This window comes from Falco biarmicus, chromosome 4 (genome assembly GCF_023638135.1).
Source record: "Falco biarmicus isolate bFalBia1 chromosome 4, bFalBia1.pri, whole genome shotgun sequence".
In the NCBI taxonomy this organism is placed as follows: domain Eukaryota; kingdom Metazoa; phylum Chordata; class Aves; order Falconiformes; family Falconidae; genus Falco; species Falco biarmicus.
The window spans coordinates 89,192,891-89,212,050 of record NC_079291.1 but is presented as its reverse complement, the minus strand read 5'-3'; the positions used below and the strand labels follow the sequence as shown (position 1 = coordinate 89,212,050).

Sequence of the window (19,160 nt, the reverse complement as noted above, 5' to 3'; positions counted from 1 at the left end):
TTTGTTCCCTTCCTTTTCACCAGTCATTAATCCAGACAACAACCACTCCTTATTCTTCAGCAGCTTCTTTTCTTCAAGAATTTCAGCAAGGGACCTTTTCCAAAGCCTACAAGACATCAAAGGTACTGTGCCATCTTACACACATGATCACTGCCCCTGGAAATACCTCCACTAGATTTCTGAGGCGTGACTCTTCAGAAAGCCATGCTGACTCCTCTCTTGTATCTGCCTACATGCCTGTCATTCTGGTCTCTACTACAGTTTCAACCAGCAAGTCTGTTTTTTAAGTCAAACTGCTGATCTGTTCTCTGAAACCCTCCAGGAGTCTTTAAAAAAAGTCATCACATTTTCCACCTTTCATTTCTCTGGCACTGACGCCAGTTTAAGCACCAGGTCACACTCACTGCTACTCACTTGACAGTTTTATATCTCTGTTTCTTTAATATTCTTGGATAAATATTATCTGGAAAGACTTAAGTGATAGTCCCTTGTACAGATTTGCTCTGCAACATCTAATGACAATTCAGTTGGATAAGGTTCCTCAGGCTGGCAACGCCACCACCCGCCACAAGAAAATCTCTAGTCTAAGCTTTTCCATAACGAGTACCAAGATAAAGCAGCCAGCTGGCCTTTGGCTGTTACCTCAGAGCATTTTTGCACCTCACTCACCTATTCCCCTTCACATCCTGCAGCACACTGCTTTCTCATGATTTTGGAGAAGTTTTTGTTCACTTTGTGTCTTTAGCAAGTTGGAGAATTTTACTTGGCCTGCCTTACCACGGTTTTACATTGTCACTGTCCAGAGTTCAAACACCTCTCGAGTTTTCACACTGAGATGTGATGTTTACTTTGTAGAAAGTCCTGCTACTTTTCTCTGCATTTTAACAGCGATGGTTTTTTTGTACCTCTCTACTGACTTTTGGGAGGGCACAGTTGTGTAGAAGTCCACAATGAGCTCCTATTTTAGACTAAAATGCAAGGATGGATCCTCACTGAGCAGAACTCACCATAACTGCTTTGGTTACCTTTTTAAAGAGCCTGATGACATCCTCACTGATTTGTGACAGCCGAACGATGACGTTGTTCATGAAGATGTCATTCAGGGTAGCGTGATCTCTACTCTCTCGCCGCGTCTGTGTCAGAACCAGGTACCAGCAGTTCACAGGGGAAAGTAGATGCTGATCTTTCCTAGGGAATTGGGGGGAACAAGAAACAAAAAAATCAAAAAGGTCAAGTGAACAAGTCAGAAAGGGATGTAATTTTCAAACAAACACTATCAGTCTATTAGCATTGCCTTCCTCCACTGCATAGACCTGCTAGAGTCCATCGTGCCCCCGAAGTGTGAGCTCCTCTTGGCTGCCTCCCCTCCCCAGCAACCGCTGCAGCATCCAGCCAAGCACCTGGTGGCCCCTCAGCATGGCTGTCGGAGCAAGCCCACCCCTCCAGCACACAGCCGTTGAGCACTACAGCCTCTCCTGCCAGACTGCTCTGACAGCGCTGGCCCCATCCACCTGCGATGATGACACCCGGCCACAGCATCTCCTGCTGCTGCCGCCCTTTGCCTCCCTGTGCCCAGGACACAGCCGCCCAGGGCAGCGGTGCAGCTCTGCAGCCGAGCCAACCAGCACACCACAGACTCTCCAGCCACTCAGAGCCACATCCTTTTTGTGGATACCACAGGGTCACTGGTGCAGGTCCTGCTGCTGGCCCACAGCTGCTGCTCTGACCCAGCAGACAGCCTGTGCTCAGACACACGGCTACTTGCCCGCCAGCCGACCACAGCAGGACCTCCTCTTTCATGCAGGAAAGGTGCTTCGGCATCTCTGCCAACACAGAAGCTCCCAGTCTAAATATTATGCACGAGGGTTTGTCCTTACTTACCAGCCTCCCAGAGCTGCCGGTGGCAGGACAGAGGCTTTCTGTGCAGATGCATGCTCTGACGCTGACCCTGGGCACAGCCCTGTGCTTCACAGGTATACATGGACCTTTGCATACAATCTGCCCTACACAGCTTAGTTTCTCTGCTCTACCTTGATGTCTTGGGGCACCAAGCATGGTTTCTGGTCCGCTGCTCCATACCTATGCTTTAAAAAAGTGTGGTCTGAAGAAGGTCAATTAGCAATATTACAGTCATACAGTGCAGATGCTCCGGGCAACAGCTCTGAAGGACCTGGAAAGTGCAAGTCAGCTAGAGACAAGGCAAGAGCCAGTCCTCTGCCCTAGCTGGGCTGGGAACCCATCTGTGGCCCTGCTCCAGTCTCCAGGAACCTCTTTCAGAGTTTCTTTCAGCTGTTCAAGTGCTTCCCACAGGGACGTATGGCAGCACAAGAGCCAAATCAGACTCCCAACCAGACCCTTCCCAAACTGGGTGCTCTGGAAGATGGTACAGGAGAAGAGACATCCCTGGCAATCCCTTCAACACTCGGCAAATGAGACAGTTCTGCTTCTTTTTTCCACTCTGTGCTATTAATACAGCTGTCGCTCCCATATTCCAGAAAGAGCCCATTTGCCACACAATCTGTTGTACCGCATTTAGTCCACTAAACAGTGCTGGAGAAAATGTTTTGCATCCAACGTTACCACAAAGTGTCTGTGCACAATATGAATACATTCACATACGCTGAATATTCACGACAGTCTTAATCCAACTCACGCTGCAGTCAACAAAGAGATTGCCCTGAGCGGCACCAGGCATGGGGCAAGTGGCCTGAAGAGCCCCTACAAGCCATGCAGCATCCTCAGAGCAAGCTTGTCCCTACCCGGCTCCATGGGGCGAGACCCTGCAGAGGGGCATCCCAAGACCCTGACTTGCCTAGAAGCCAGGGGTGGTCAGAAAAACTTTCTTTTGAGAGAAATTTCAGCAAACGTTTCACACTTGATTAGAGCTTAACTAATTTTGATACATTCCATCTCAACACTAAAAGAAGCATGCATTGCTCTCCATGTATTGCTTTTAGCACTAATGGCAAATTAATCAAAAGGGAATCAAAATTCCCAGAAATTATATAACAAACAAAACATTTCACACTGTCCAACTGAGACACTTTGGGATAGATCCTCTAAACAAGGCAGCCAAGTGATGTGCTCCAACATTTCACCTATGCTGCTTTCCCTGGCCAAACCAATGCTTTCCTGCAAGACATGCTGGTTCCAGAACCTCCCCTGACACCACCCTGCCTGGGCAGGTCTCCCCGTGTGCCGACAGCCATGCCTGATGGACACATCCAAGCCCCAGAGGCTTCTCCCTCCCCAGCACCTAAAGACACATACCAGCTGCCCAGGGAGTGCCCGCTGCTTCACCCAGGCTTGGCAGCCTGCACGCACCAACAGCACTGGCAACACGGCCTCAGCTCCCCTGTGCTCAAAACAAGACTGTCTCTCCCTAAAGTCCTGCAACCAGAAAGCTACCCCATGCCCGCTACAGCTACGCTGTGCAGCTGAAGCCTTCAGACACATACTCCTCCTCATCCGAGATGTCCTTGCCCATGGCACCGGGGCGGGCAGCGCACCTCACCCCTGAGCCCTGGGGAGGAAAGCATGGTGACTCCATAAAATCTCCGTGTGCACATACAGACAAAACCACATATAAAAGCATGAATGAGTCTGGAATCACCTGGAATGACCATGAACAGCCCAGCAGCAGCACCGTGGCATTTACCACCATGAAGGGCTGGGCACAGCCTGCTGCACGTGGCTGTGCAGGGACAAAGGAAGAGCTGAAGACACCGCATTTCTTAAGAATGTCGAAAGCCTCATCAGAATAATTACATTCATGGGGAAGCTGGGGAAGCAGCGCAGATGAACCTAATAAAGGGCAGGTACAAAGCAGTCTGGAAGAATAGTATTTTAAGGGAGTCTCAACATGGAGTGAGACAGTGAGGACTCGGCAGTGGTGTGCAGTGAAATGAAGCTGCCCCTATTAACACCATCAATACCATCACAAACCACCAGGCACTCACACCCAGGTGTTTCATAAAGGGGAAGAAGCACTGTCACCTGCACACCACCACCCTTCTAATATTGCAAACACAATAAGCACTGGCAGTGCCATAATACTGCTCTCAGCTGATGGAACAGGCACCCACCCCCCGACAAGCCTTTGTGGCTCCATCTCTAAACAAGAGCACCTTCCCAAGCCCATACTGGCCAACTCCTTCCCCACAACAGTTATCCCCAATGCATGGCACAGCAGCGCCCAGCACCACACAACTGACTTGCTAGTCAGATGCAAGAAGAACAGCTAGCAATTGAATGGCAATTCATTTTCAGCAGACTTTTGCTTAAGACAACAGTAAAAGCTTTGCTCACCAAAGAGACCGACTAAACAGATTAAATGGGATTTAGTAATATGGAATAAATAGGATTTAGTAGTGTAACAGCAGAATCACTGCTCTTGCAGCTGGAACAGGAAAAAGATCATAAGGGGTTAGAGAGAGACGAAGACTGTAAAGAGCCAGGGGCTAGCAAGGCTAAGGGCATCAGGCAGACAAAACCCTCCATTTTCTGGGAAAGAAGCTAAACAGCAGCTGTGGTCTTTGGCCGTTGAATCAAATGACACTAGCTCATCTTGAGCAAAGAGCATAATCCCAGCTGAGAGACTGTTTCACGGACACAGCTGTCAGAAGAAGAGACAAACACTATGGCCAGGGTAGGCAAAGGTGAGCTTCAGCTGATGTGCTGCACGGGCGAGCAGCCAGAAGGAGCATCTGCCTCCACACTGCAGGTGCTGCCACACGGTCCTCGGGGCACAGACACCACTGGCCACATCTCAGTGGCACCACTCATGCTGCCACAGGACCCCGTGCCCCGAGAAACTGCCGGGGAGAGCTGGCTGTGGCAAGGAATGCAATAAGCATCATAGAGGAAAATCCTGAGAGCTACCAACACACATGAAAGCACCGAGCATTGTCCTGCAGAGCCCAGCCTGACACCTCCGAGTGGGCACACTCGAGCACGCCCGGGGAGCAGGGACCAGCTCCTCCAACAGCGATGGGACAGTGGCATTCACAGGAGCCTTGAAGTCACAGCTGCCAGCCAGCACGAGCTACATATCCTCACTGCAAAACAGTCACCTCCAGACTCAAATTCTGCCTTGAGTTTGGCTTTTGGATTTTTTTCAGATCTTTTTCGTTTTAACCAAGCTTGACAGTGTGGTTAAATTGAAAAGAGGCTGCTTTTGAGAACTTGTGCATAATCGCACATTCATGGTTTTTACAATTTTCATCATCAGTTTGAGTTTCACACAATTCCAGCAGCCAGTTCATACTTCCTATTTCAAAGCTTTGTTTCAAAATATTTCCACTGTGGATTTGCCTAGCTTCAACACTGTACGGGTGTGTACACAGAAAACATATACAGTTCATTTTTAAAAACTGCAGCAAATTGGATTTCCAAAAACTGCTTCCAAGTCTGAGCCTGTAGAGCAGATCTGTGTGCAGCATGAAGCACTGACTTCTAAGGATTGGACCACATACAGAAACCAGGGTTTATAAAACAGGCCTACTGTTATCTGCACAATCAAGTCAGTGGCTGAATTCAAGCCTCTTAAATAAATACATAAAAAAATCGAAGGGCTTGACTCCTTCCTAGTTCCTGATTCATATTCTCATTGTATTGTTCAAAGAGTGCAAAGCAAGTCTAATTTGGGTAGCACAGGTCAGCAATGCTGTGGGTGAAAGTCTTGGAAAAAAACATTTCTAGTTCTTTTTATGAACCCTGCACAGTGACAAGACAGACAAGGTCACCACTGATGCTGTTTAGTTTACCCCCCTTTTGGACTGCACAGCTACAAACAAACCTCTAGTGTTTGAGGCAGTCTCTGGCCCATCATTTTGCACCATTTTGCCCCTGGAAACACCTGCTTACTTGAACTGGTGCTCTCTGGAGCTGCGTATCTTGGAGGAGAATCGTTCAGCCAGTTTCTCCAGGCTCCTGGAGTACTCCAGCTCAATCTCAGCCTTCCTGCGGAAGAACTCCTGCAGGTCCTGCAGCAGTTGCAGGCGCGACTCTGATTGCTGCTCCAGACATTTGAACTGCTCGACCAGCTGAGTTCGGATTTCTGCATGGACACGAGAGAGAAGAAAATACAATGTCATCAACAAACTCCGTCCGGGACGGTTGTCCTTTCATGTCTCAGAGCAAATCGGACAGGCCCTGCTAGAGCAGGCTCCCTCACAAGCCTCAGGTTTAATTCAAGGCTTGCTAAAGTCAACAGATTACTTTTTTTTCCAAGCAAAAGCTGAAAAATTTCATTCACCAGTCCCAAAACCTTGTTCTTTGTCAAAATAAACAGCTGTGTAAGTACACAGAGACCAACCCTCAGCGCTTTTCAAGTGCCTTTTTGAAACTTGAAAATTATACTAGAGATTATCTAGTACTCCCTGAAATCCTGTGTTCTATGCATATAAACTAACATATTATTTCTTGATAAGTAATCACATGAATACCCACCGAACAGCTGACAGTGGCCTGAAGGCAGCCAGCACTGTAAATGCATACTCGTCTCACCCACGTCCCCACAGTGCTGCTGGCTTAACTGGCAAATCAAACTCGTCTTTGGCTCAAAGGCTTACAAAGTCTCACACCCTCCGAATTCCAGCTCACAAAACACCACAGACTTTATCTGTTCCAGGTTGGGTTTTTTTGCTTTCTCATAAAGCCCCTCAGACACTGTGACACATACTCTACAACTCCCGTAGCCTTTGCCACAGAGGGGCTTGGGTGCTCGGAGGACAAGAGGGGACGGAGCCCTGGGCAGCCCCCATCTCTGCCCCAGCATTGCCAGGGCTCCTGCTGCTGCTGCCTGCACCCTGCAAGGAACAGCCATACCAGAAGCGGCAGAGACCTCTCCAGTGTGAGCCTTATCCAGCACCGCCGTAACCGATCACCTCAGACACACTAATCCTGTCCAGCACATGCAAATTATTGGAAGACTGGTTTAACGTTTCTCCTCTTTACACATCAGAGCTGTGTTTTTCACCTTCATCAACCTCATTTTGAGGATTCTTCTCTCCCGTGGTAAAAGGCCAGTGTCACTTTTTCCAGCTGCCCCTTCGCACATAACACAGCCTGCTGCAAATCCCCAACGCTTATGCTGGGAAGACAGGCAAGCACTGGGAAGGCAACGCTCTGTCAGACCCCTCGCCCTCTCTGCAGGCAGAGTAGCGCAGCACCCGTGCAAGGGGTGCGATGGAAACACACCTTCCAAACCGCTCCCCAGCCACGGGGAAGGTCTTCAGCAGCTCTCTGCAGCGAGGCAGCCTGCGCAGGGGAGGCTCGATCCTGCAGGAGCTGCAGCTGGGCTCTGCCTGGCGGGGAGGCGGTGTGCCCGGCTGGAAAAGGGAGGCAAAAATGAGACTAGACGGTAGAAAAAAAAAATATGCAGTGAGAATAATTGGGCTGAGCAGGGGGCAGCTGCGCAGCGAAGGGGTCAGAGAAGCCAGAATCGCAGGGGTCAGATGACGAAATGGGTCCGTGCCGTGACTGCCTGTCCCCAGACCCCAAGGGGCGGAGGGGAGAGCAGCCCCCCAGCCCCGCACACCCCATCTGCAGCAGGCAGCCAGCCAGACACCTCAGCCGAGCAGGTCAGCTTCAGCAACAGCGTACGACTGCACAAGCTCACCACGAGAAACCCTGCTTTCTCCCCCCCGCAATGAAAACAGTGCACAGAAACGCACTCTGCTGAGCCGGCACAGCACTTGCAGCCATTTTAGCCCAACAGGAACAGCCTTTTTAACGCTACGAACATTTTTATAAACAATCCATAACAAACAACATATTCTTTGTCTTTCCCTAAGGTTTGTGATTGAGTATACATTTCTCACTTTGGTCACCTGTAGCTGATGGACCCCAACAAGATACACTTACAAGGCATACCTAGCCAAAAAAGGCAGCGGAGAAGCCTGGCAGCAGGAGCCCAGCAGCACTCCTGCTCCCTTCACCACAGGACGGGGCTCGACAGGGCCGGAGCAGCACACACAAAGGCACCTCGGAGAGGCTCCAACCCACCCTGTCCCCTCCCCACCTCCCACAGAAGTGCCATTCGCTGCTGGCCTAACGCTAGCAGCAACAGCACCACTGCCAATTCAGCTCCCTCCCTTCCATGCCAACACTACTTTTTCCTTTCCAAATTGGTGCCTAGATCCCCTCAAGCTCCACACCCCACCAAGTACGGGGGTGAGGACCCATCTCCACCTGCTCCTTGCCCAAGCATCCTACAGCCTCCTTGCATGGTCCTGCAGAGCAGTGCAACCCAGAGGGCAAATCCTGTGCTCAACCCAGGAGCCCTGGGGCCGGCCAGCCGCTCCCTGCGCGCGCAGCACCCCCAGCCCCCACTACAGGTGCTCACTGCTCAGGGAGCCGTTTCTTTTTTAACATGAAGGACCAGACCCACACCTGATGTAAGCTGGCAGGCAGCTCTTGAAACACAGAGTTTGGCTGATTTATAAATACACAAACTTCTGGCCCTTTCTGGGAGGCAAGGGTAGGGCGGCAACAGAGGGCGCGAGAGCAAGAGGGGAAAGAGCATGATTTTGGTGGCACCAAAGCTTAGCATTTCAATCAGCATCACATCCCAGCTCAGACAGCGTCCAGGCCACAGATCACAGCTTTCCCTCCATCACCTTATGGTCTTACAACACATTAACGAGTAACTCCCAAACTCCATACATCACTAGAGAAGATGCACGTGCACATACACGCCGAAGAACCACGGGTGGTTACTGGAGAAGCTATGCATTAGGGTCACCAAGCTGAGCAGCCCCAGGTTCTCTTTCCCCAGAAGATTTTGGGCTCTATTATCAGCCAAGAGGTCCACAGACGCAACAGGAGAAAGGAAGATGACTGATATTAGTGGGTGCATGCCTCTCCATGCAGCTCGGGGATTCCACCATGCCACAGGATGGTGGGCTGCAGCGGGCTCCCGGCAGGCAGAGGAGGCAGCGGCTCCCAGGGGACTCCAGCTGCTGGCGACTGGAGCAGGAACCCTGGGCACAGCCAGCACCGCAGAGCCCTCGCCTGCCCTCCCACACTGCGACAGGGTACTTGGCCACCTGCAAGAGCCACCAGGAACGGACTGCAATCGCAAGCTTCCTGGGTGATCTTCTGCCTGGATTTTCTGCCACAACAGGAGCTCTGCTTTCTTAAACTTCTGCTGCAAGGCTGCAGCACATTAACTGTCACGGCCTACATGACAGGAGGGTTCAGCCTCTACTAAGAAGAAAGTCCTAAAACTGGTAGAGCTCTTTGGCAAGAGGACTAGACCTCATCCTGCATTCCTTCTGCAAAAGTATGCTAAGAACAAATGGTAACTTACCCACAAGAACGATAGCAAACTAAAAATACCTGTACTGCCTGAGCACACGCACTTGAAATCACTGCACCGTAATCGGGAAGCTCAATGACCTGAACGAAGACAATAGAGCAGTGTCACTTCAATGCTTGAAATAATCTTCACTATGCATATACATATATATGCGCAGAAGGCAGGCTAGCCCTACCAGTCGCCTGCCAGCATAAGGCTGTCCCACAACTCTGCAGCTACAGCAAGGCCCTATCCAGAAAACCACTACTCCATACTGGATGCTGAATTAATAAATTGTTACGTAATGATGATGCAAAGCACTGACTGACATCACAAAAGATCTATGGACAATTTCAAGCTCTCTACATTTGTGAGAATCCCACGTGAAGGACGTTAAAATTGCTATTACAGGAATCTGGCAATCTGCTATTTTTCAACATTTCTTTACAGAACAACTACCATGCAAGACTGAGCCACACGCAGCCTGATAGGTGAACGCAGAGAGCTGCAGGAATAAGACCACCTGCAGCAATCTCATTACTGTGTAATTTAACGATGGCAGTAATGGGACTGGAGGCCACAGGCTGCATGAAGGTCACCTAAAAACAAAAACTCCTTGGAAGCAACGAATGCTGAAAGCTCCAAAGTTAATCAGTCACCTTATGTGGGATCCTCCTTGGGCATTGCTTTTACAACACTTCCTTTATGTTCTTGATGTTTTATGAGAGGATAGGACAATTGTTCATAAAAATGCATCTGAAGCACATACACAGCCTTGGTGAGGGACTCAACACACTGCACTTGGCCACTAGCAATGCAGCTTCCATACCTGAAGTCTGCCTAGATAACTGTGTAACCATCCCTGCAGCAGCCAAAGCTCTATAACTCATTTCTATCCTACATCCTCCATCTGCAGACACAAGGATGCTGGACACAGGAGCCAGAAGGGCCAAGGCCCCAGGCAGAAGAGAAAGGGAGATGTGCAGCAGGGATGGTCAGGGCTCCCCTGTGACTCTGGGCATCTGCTACACACAGACATCAGCCCTCATTCACAGCTGAGCTGCAGAACACCCTGAAAGGAAAGACAATTCCACTATACATATAATGCCAGAAATACCCTTTAAGGAAAAAAAAAAAGAAAACAAGAAAAAAAAAAAGAAAAAAAAGGGCTACAAAAAGAATTGAGAAAAAGAAATTCTCATCACAAATGAGATCTCCGAATGACTGGTATCAGAGTGTCTTGGTCTTTACTCTTGCATCAAAACAAGCAGTATCCCATTCCTATGGTATCCAGCACCATGCTTCAACAGAGCTGCACACCTCACAAACAACACTGCTTCTCCATCCCCTCCTCTTCATGTCTGCGCTCAGACACAGAAAACAGATTTGCTCCCCTTGCAATGGCACTTTCTCTGGGGAGAGAGGAAGGATGCTTTAATGCCACACAGCAATATTTAGCCTGGTTTTGCCACAGAGATGTGTGGGAATGCCTGGAGAAGCTGCATGAACTTCCAGAAAGCAGTACTCTTATCACACCTGAAAGCTGGTCCAGTCCTTGGTAGCTGGGACTCCAGCATTTCTGTAAACCTCGGCTGTTTTTCAGGAAAGATCACACGTATGCAGCACCGCAGCTCTGATTTCATCAGGGAGACTGCTCTTCAGGGACGCTGTTGTGCAAGAGCTGCGATGCCTTGTGGGATCAACGGGAGCCAACCACCTCCGCAGTCATGGCTTCTGACAGCTCCCTTGCTTTCCACCCGAGCAGAGCCGGGATGCGAGATGGCAGGCTGGTGCTGTCATCCACCGCTCGCTCCTCACAGCAGCTTCCCAGGGCACGGCATGCCTGCCACGCTGCAGTGCTGCTTCACGCACACCGGCTTTTGAAGGCAAGCACTTTCCCCCTTACACAACTTGTGCGGTTAACGACGGCATTCACTGGAGCTGAGGGTGGCAAAGAGTAACCACCTTTGAATTAAGCCTCTTAAAAACCCACTGCTATGTTCCTACAGGATACAAAGGTACCAGTTTCATAAAGAAACATTTTTAAAACCTTCACATTCCCCTGCTGACAAATTTCCTTCCCACACAAGGTCAGTGGAAATTTCATTACATCCCATATGGATTTTACATTCCCACTCCTGCTGGTGCCAACGCAAGGCTTGCTTTACAGAGCTCTGCTTTCCTGAGCAAGTTTAATACAGATTTTTATTTAAAAACACAGATTTGGTCTCTAGCTCCCTTTTCACAGGGGATTACAACCCGAGGTGGTCTCCAGTGCAGCTCTTAGCACCCCGACAGTGCACTGAAGCACAAGGAATACCATAATGCTTCTCCAATCTTTTACATTTCCTATCTCTTCCTATTCTTTTCCAGATCTGAGTGACTGCTGCTTGCCTGATCTTTGTATGTGGCACAAAGATTTCTTCTTGGCTCTTACGGGGGTCATTTAAGGCAGTGCAGACAGCAGCAAGCAACGCAGAGACTCACCGAGGCTCTGCAGCTTTCACCACCCCCTTCTCCACATAACAGGAATCCGCAGTTTGTGCCTGTGGGACCTGCAGCCAGCTACCTTCACCATGGGCTCGGTGAGGGTCTCCATCACCTGCCCGTGTGCCGTGCTGTGCGCTCTCAAGCCCAGCACCGACTCGCCAGGACCCAGCTCCCCCTTGCCCATCCTCCCATGTGTGCTGCTCACCCCAGAGCCCTGGTACCAAGGAGGACTCAACAATGGCACGTCAGTCCCACCGGCTGGAGAGGACACTCTTGGGCATCCGGGCACCATCAGCAAGGCACATGTTGACCTTCATCAACAGAATTTCTTTGTTTTCTCCCCTCCCGTAACGTGTTGCTTTTACACTTTCAAGTCTCCTTGCAGAAGTTCAGCCAGGCCAGTTCCACATAAGCGCGTAGGAGGCAAAGGACAGTCTCTCCGGGCACATACAGCCTGCCAGCTGTGACCCTACAGCCACTCCGCTACCAGCGGTCACACAAACAAAAGGAGATGGCCACTGACCTCAGGAGCTGCTGCTGCATGTTAAATGGAAAAGGTTTGTGATAGAAAACAAAATTAAGGGTTGCTGGTATGATTAATGCAAAGACAGGAACAATAACAGAAAAAACAACATTCTTCAGGGCTCCAGAGGTCTCAGAGCCAGCCGCTCACAAACACAGCCCCCGACAGTGCCTGCATTGTCGCTCCCCTGCTTCCATCATTACTTTGCTGCTGCATTTAAGAGGCACCCTCCTTTCAATTAAAATTAACTTGCTCTTAAGTAGCCTTTTCAGATAACCATGAAAAAATACAGGCAGGCAGAAAAGCCTTCTTCTGCCCTTCATGCCCGCTGCCTAGGGAACAGCAGGAGCAGCCGGAGGACATCCATTTTCTCCCGCCTGCACGGTGGAGCCAGAGATCAGCCCCACCAACGGAGCAGCCACCATTTGCTGTTTGATCTCAACAACCTCCACCCTGCCCCTCTCCCTCTAACCCGGCCTGCTCACGCACTGGAGATGGAGACAGCAGATCCCCAGTGATCCCAAACCCAACACACCTCTACTGACATCTGGGCTGACACCCTGGCAGGCACCAGCTGACAATCCAGACCAAAACCTGCACTGTCTTTACCAGCACTTTGCAAGCAATTTTCTGGCCATATCAGCACAAGCTGCATCAGCCCTGTCCGTCATGAAAGAATTAACAAGCCTTTAATTACAACCTTCAACCAAGTGCAAATTATGTTTTCCATGTTAGACAAGTATCTCTTCAGCACCTGACCCCAAAAACATTAAAATCTGGAAGACACAGCTAGAAAGCAGAGGACATTCATGGGAAGAGATCACTAACCGTGCTTCTGTAATTGGCAGGAGGGGAGTCATCTCCAGGCACTCCACTGACGTGCCTCGCGGAGAACCACCTTTAGAAACTACTGGAGTGACACAAGCCCAAAGCACAGGCAACTGGGAACAGAAGAGTTCACATTTCCTTGGGCTACAGTAAAGTCTACAAAGAAAAGAGCTAGGCTGTTAAAAACCTGATGGATGCCCACCATCGCTCAAGGACTAACCCCTTCGTTCCAGCTCTCCAGCAGCAGGTGTGCTCAAAGCCGAAAAAACCTGCCTAGGGGACAGTTACATGGTGACAGGTTGGCAACTCCTGGAATTCACGTAACGGTGGAAGGTCCGTATTTACACTGAATAAAAATAATCTGGGAAAGGGAAAGTAAATGGGATGCCTCGGAGAGCATCACAAAGTTATTCCGGAACTGCTAAAGGTTTCTCTGAGAAATGACCCAAACTAGGCTCAGACCCTTCCTTGGTTCAACTAGGATATAAGTTTTTTTAATATCCCATGTTGCAAGCTTCCCTTGCTAGATTAAAAATCAGCTCCTTGCCACAAAGAGCAAACCTCACCAGGAAAACTCTCCCACTCTGCCTTCTGCCCAGCACTGTCAGGATATGAACAGAAATGCTGCAGGCCCATGCAAGGAAGACTGCCACCTCGCAATTTGTTTTTCTGAACTTAGAATTTATACAAACTTTCAGTAGAAACCAATAAACAAAAACCTACCAAACTGCTTTAGGAAGAGCTGAAAGCACTTGCCAAAAAGCAGAAAGCAAAACGTTAAAATTGTGTAGCTGGTCACATTCCCAGCAGTAGTTAGTCTGAAATGCTCCCACGATTTAATTCAAAGTGCATGAAATCACAAACAGTGACAAAGGAGAACAACACAGCAAGCTGTTCTGCAAACAAGGGTGCTAAAAATTTTGAGTACCCTTGAGCTCTGCTGGGCAGCTGGCTTTCAAGGTTTGCTGCTTTTTTTCCCCCCCTCTCAGTTTGTTTGGTTCTGTTCATAAGAAAGGAGTTTCCACTGTGAGCAGTCTTTATTTAAAATGCAAATCCAGAGGTTGAAAACGCAAGAGATAGGATTTCCTCAGCTCTTCTGAAGCACAGCGGCAGGGATGTTGAGGAAAACAAAATTCCTTGGCAAACCAAGGAGAGCCACAACACTCAAGACAGGCTGTGGGACTGCTAATCCAGCCGAGAGAGATCAGAAGATCTGGAGATTTGACTTTTGTAAACATTTTCAACTCAATTAGCCCATATCACAGCCAATGACTGCTCATTATTCTTAGGCCACGCACACAGACACGTGAGATGTCAGCAGCAATCCCACTGCCCAAGAAGACACACTCCAGCACCAGGGCGGCAGCCAGGATGACAGGACCACATTTAGCACAGCCCAACCAGGGGAGCATGGCCCTGCAGAGCCCCACCATCGATCCAGGCTCCCGAGACCCCAGGTACAGCACGGGTCTGTCAGCCAAGGACCTCCGAGAACGCTCACACCCCTTCCAAGCACAACAGAGGGCACGCAGAAGGAAAGTGAGCGTGACTGCCACAGCCAGCCCCGTGACACAGAGCACTGTGCATGGGCTGATGTGCCCGAGCGGTGATAAACCCACCAGCAGCAGCCTCCCACCGCCAACAGCCAAGGGGTACATGAATGTTAGCGACAGCACAGAGATGAGAAAAACCTTTTACAATCAGCCTTTGGCAGGTTTGTAAATGAATGGCGACATTTAAAAAACTGCAAGCAAAACCCCGAACAACCCCAAAACCCACCCCAAAACTTGACAGAGCTACTCAAAAGCCAGCTCAGGAAAACAACAGCTGAGAGCGTGTACAATTGCTGCCTGGAGGGGAGCAGACCAAGAAAGGAGCAATTTAAAACTGAAGAAAGAGTATTCACATAAACTAGAATCATAGAGTCATTTAGATTGGAAGAGACCTTTGAGATCAAGTCCAACCGTTAACCGCAGGACTGCCAAAATAGATGTAAACTCACCATGAAGAAAATTAGATGAGAAATTGGAAGAATTGCTAAGATTCTGGGTCAGCCAGCTAGAGGTGCAGGAGAAGACATAGCTACTTTGGCAGTGGCAGTCAGTAACACCGTGAATAACATGGTGCTGCTCATGGCAATGGCTGGGTGGGATGGCAGGGCAGCCGGCCCCTGACAGCCCTACAAGCCCACCACTGGGCAGGGGGCTCAAAGGTGGCATGTTTTGACATTATGGTCACTACAACCCAAGTAGAATGCTGAGCCTGGCTGAAATTCTGTGTGCGTGGTTTGGAGCAAAACAACGTGCTTCCGCAGCAAACTGTAAAGAGCTACACGGAGGAAGCAATTCTTTCCATACGGGTTTTGTGATGCTAGGCCCTGTTCCTCCTCCAATATAAGAAGATTTGCAGTCGCTCAGACAGTGTTTTCTACCATGCAACAGCCTCTGCGGTGTCAGAGTGTAAAGGTAGTGTTTGGCGTCAACAAAGAAGCCCATTGCACAAAGTGCCAGAAAGATCTCCAAGGAAAGGTATTTTTTGGCTGCTTGCTTAACCTAAGACTTCCCTCCTAACCAGCGCGACGGCCACTGGCCCTGGATAGCCACAGTGCCCTGTGCCCACAGCAGATGGCCACGCCGTGCCCAGCTCTGCGTGCCCACCGGCTGCAGCTGAGCCCTCTCCCCCACTGTGCCGGGGGGCTTATGCACGCATCACAGCAGCAGTGGCTCACGCAGGGGCCCCATTCAGCTGACTCTCAGGGGCACTTCTGTTAAACTTCTGGAAACACTGATCTTCAGAAATGCTGGAGTTCATGTGATCACCACCACAGCAAGACCAGCTCTCGTACGTTGAGGGACTTCTGCATTTGGCTTGGAAACTGATACTCACTGGTGTGCCAGCAAAAGGGTAAAGCAAAGGCAATCCCCTAAAGCTTTTCAAGACTTCAGAAAAGTGTTGTCTGCGTTGATGTTGACATCTTGGCCAGCAGGTCAGGGCAAGTCTCATTTTTTCCTTTCCTAGGCTATGCACCTCATCCATTCTCCACTGAGGACGATGCTGGCAGCCATGCACAGAGCCCAAGAATGATTACATGCACCCAAATAGCATACCTCTGACAACAAGGGTGATGCAGTGTTTTACAAAGAACAGAATTATTTTGTACAAACCATGGCCAATTTGAGCACTCATATTAGAAGTAACATGCTTATGTGGAGAGGTCAAGACATACACAGAGCACGCTCATCTCCAGTTCATTATTAACAGGCTGTTCCTTCAACCAGTCCCACCCTCAGCTTGCTAAAGGATATTTTTCATATGGTGTCATTTTTTAAATATAACAATCAAAGTCTAAATTAATGCCACTAGATCAATGCAGCTTTTACCAGTGTCATTATCATTATTATTATTTATCCCTTCTGTCTTCATACAGTTTACATTCTCCTGGGCAGCACAACCTCCAAATTTCAGGCATTTACAAATGCCATGTTGAAACCCCAGCCCCAGCTGAGATTGTGGCAAAACTCCCACCAGTTCAATGGGGCTAGAATTTCATCCTTTTGCAATAAATGGAGCAAGTGAGACAATCTTGTTCTCCAGCAGTTATTTTGCAAGTCTCCCCCTCTTCCAGTAACCTCTGGCTCCAATACTTCTTACCTCAAATGCTGATAAGGGCCAAGCTCCTTAACTGGCATCAAACCCAGTGGAAACCAACACCAGCAGAAGTACAGTGCTGACTCATGGTGTACTGCTACTCTAGAAATTCCTTGCTTCATAAACAGTAAAACATCTCAAACAAAAATTGCCAAGCAGTCACAAGCTAAGTGGTGGAAAGTATGATGCTCCACAGCTACATTTACTTTTGCTTGTCCCATCTTAGGTCAAAGTGCCACACAAGACGAACAGTGGCACTTTTTCTGCCATACCATCAATGTGACGGTTGCAGCCTAGCACTGTGGCTTTACAACAACCCACGCACTCACTCCAGGAGCCAAAACTCAGTTGGGTCCCAGCAGAGCCCGTTGCCAGAAGAGAGGTGAGGCTGTGTGCAGGAGCCAGGGTCAGCCCCTGGACCTGTTGCAAAGTTGACATATGGGTAACGCATGACAAGGGTAAGATGGACCTATTAAATAAACCCAATTTTACCCAAGGAAAAATTGGTGATGGAAAATCCCAGAGAGTCAAGACTTGTGAAGGTGCATAGTCTGAATTGAAACACAGAGACTACAGGAGCCAAGCACACTCCAGCAAGCAGGAAAGCCTGAAGCTGCAGACACGGGGATGCAGTAAAGCTCCAGCCGGCCGAGCCAGCCAGGAGCCCCGCAAACCCCAGCACCCCCAGCTGCAGCCTGTGGCCGGGCCCCTGCAAGCGAGCATCCTCCTCCTCGGGGCGATGTGGGGTTTGGCATGCTGCCCCTCGCTAGCCCCCCACCACAGGGTGCTGCCTCCAGCTGCTCAGACAGGCACAGACAAAAGCAGAGGTTTCTCTAGCAACGGGCTGGGATGGCAGCCTTCAGAGACCTCCTCCTCCTCCTCCCCCGGGGTACCGCGCACTTCCACTAACACAGCCGGGAAAGCAGGAGCAAGCCCTGCTGCTGCCAGCCCCCAGCCCAGGGCTTCGGGGGCCGCCCACCCACCACCCTGTCTGCGCCAGGAGCAGCTGCTTTGTGGATGCTGAATTATCTGTCCAGGACAACAGTGCTGTCGACTGATCTTCCAAACGGGCAGCCTAGGACAGCCGTTCCTCTAACATATGTTTCACCCTACTGATTTGTGACAAGTGAGAAAACATGCTTGGCAACAAAAGCCATTATTTTCCTCACAACTGGGATTAGACCCAATAGTTTATTGCAAATATAACATGGCAAGTTGGACTCGGAGGGGAATCCAATTCTTCTACAAATATGCAATACACTAAGAATGCCATTTGACTCTCAGTTTCTTTTATTTCCCCCGTCAGCCCATTCATATGCTGTCTTCACTAAAAGCCCAGCCCTCTTCACCACAGAATTACCTCGTAATGTATTTTCTAGGGCTTTGTCATCCTGTTTTTCAACAGTACGCACCACTTCCCTTGGGAGAACCCTCACACACAAACATCTAATGCACCACTGGCCTGGATTCAATATTGAAATGCCAGGCAGGCTGTTACCCCGACCAGAGCCCCTGCCCCAAGCCAGGCAGCTGCCAGCACAGCCCAGGCGGTGGCCAGAACACCCCACACGCGGGGCTCAGCCTCCTGCACAGTTAGGTGTGTATGAAGACAGGCAGGGCAGAGTGCCCCGAGAGCCCACACGGCACAACATGCCCACAGGATGCTCCCGCTCCCCTGCGCCTCCAGCACGGTGCTTTCATCCACCTGTCTCGCCCTGCTCCGCAGCCAGCTCCTGTCACCCATGTGGCTCAGCAGCACAGGGAATCAAGGGCTGGTGCTGCCAGAGGAGCACCTCTCTTGTGACAGCTGAATCCAGGCCCAGGCTTCAGCAGGTCCCAACAGTGACGTTTTTCAGCTTAAACAGCCAAGGAGCTACAAGGGCTGGAGCATCCTGAACGCAGAGCTGCCAGCTGCATGGATCTCCAGAGCACCAGCCTGAGGGTGCCCTCGGTGGTGTGAAAACTTCAGGGAAGGCACAGAGCGAACCACGCAAAGCAAGCAAACAAGCCTCCCTCCTTCTCTTACATCTCAATATTAAAGACCCTGTCTAGAAAAAGACAAGAGATTTGGCTCTTAGTAAAACAAAGAACAAGACAAGTCTTTTATCCAAAACTAGAAGTTTCAGATTTAATTAAAAAAAAAAAAAGGAAAGAGAAGAAAACATTTCTCTCAAGTCTGCCAATGCCACCTAGGTTGTCTTCATTTTTCATATAGTTTTTTTACGCATGCCTTTAATCCGCAGTCAAAGGGAGTGTGCATCAGGAGCCAGCCTGCTCCCGGCGGCAGCACCAAACCCAGGGCACTTCCACTGAACAGCTCAGGCTGGGCCCTTACGGTGTTCCTTGCTGGGCTGTATGGTAGCCTCTTAA

General features: G+C 49.8%; 1 protein-coding gene across 4 annotated transcripts in view; it reads right to left on the bottom strand.

Annotated features, from left to right (window-relative positions):
• SRGAP3 (SLIT-ROBO Rho GTPase activating protein 3) overlaps window positions 1-19,160 on the bottom strand; it is a 126,800-nt gene that overhangs the window by 58,399 nt on the left and 49,241 nt on the right. For all 4 annotated transcript variants that reach the window (XM_056336092.1, XM_056336089.1, XM_056336088.1 and 1 more), the window contains exons 2-3: window positions 5,866-6,058; window positions 1,026-1,188 (exon numbers count right to left, since the gene is read on the bottom strand). In XM_056336092.1, the coding sequence (XP_056192067.1) occupies window positions 1,026-1,188; window positions 5,866-6,058 (356 nt within the window). The remainder of the gene's footprint in view (window positions 1-1,025; window positions 1,189-5,865; window positions 6,059-19,160) is intronic.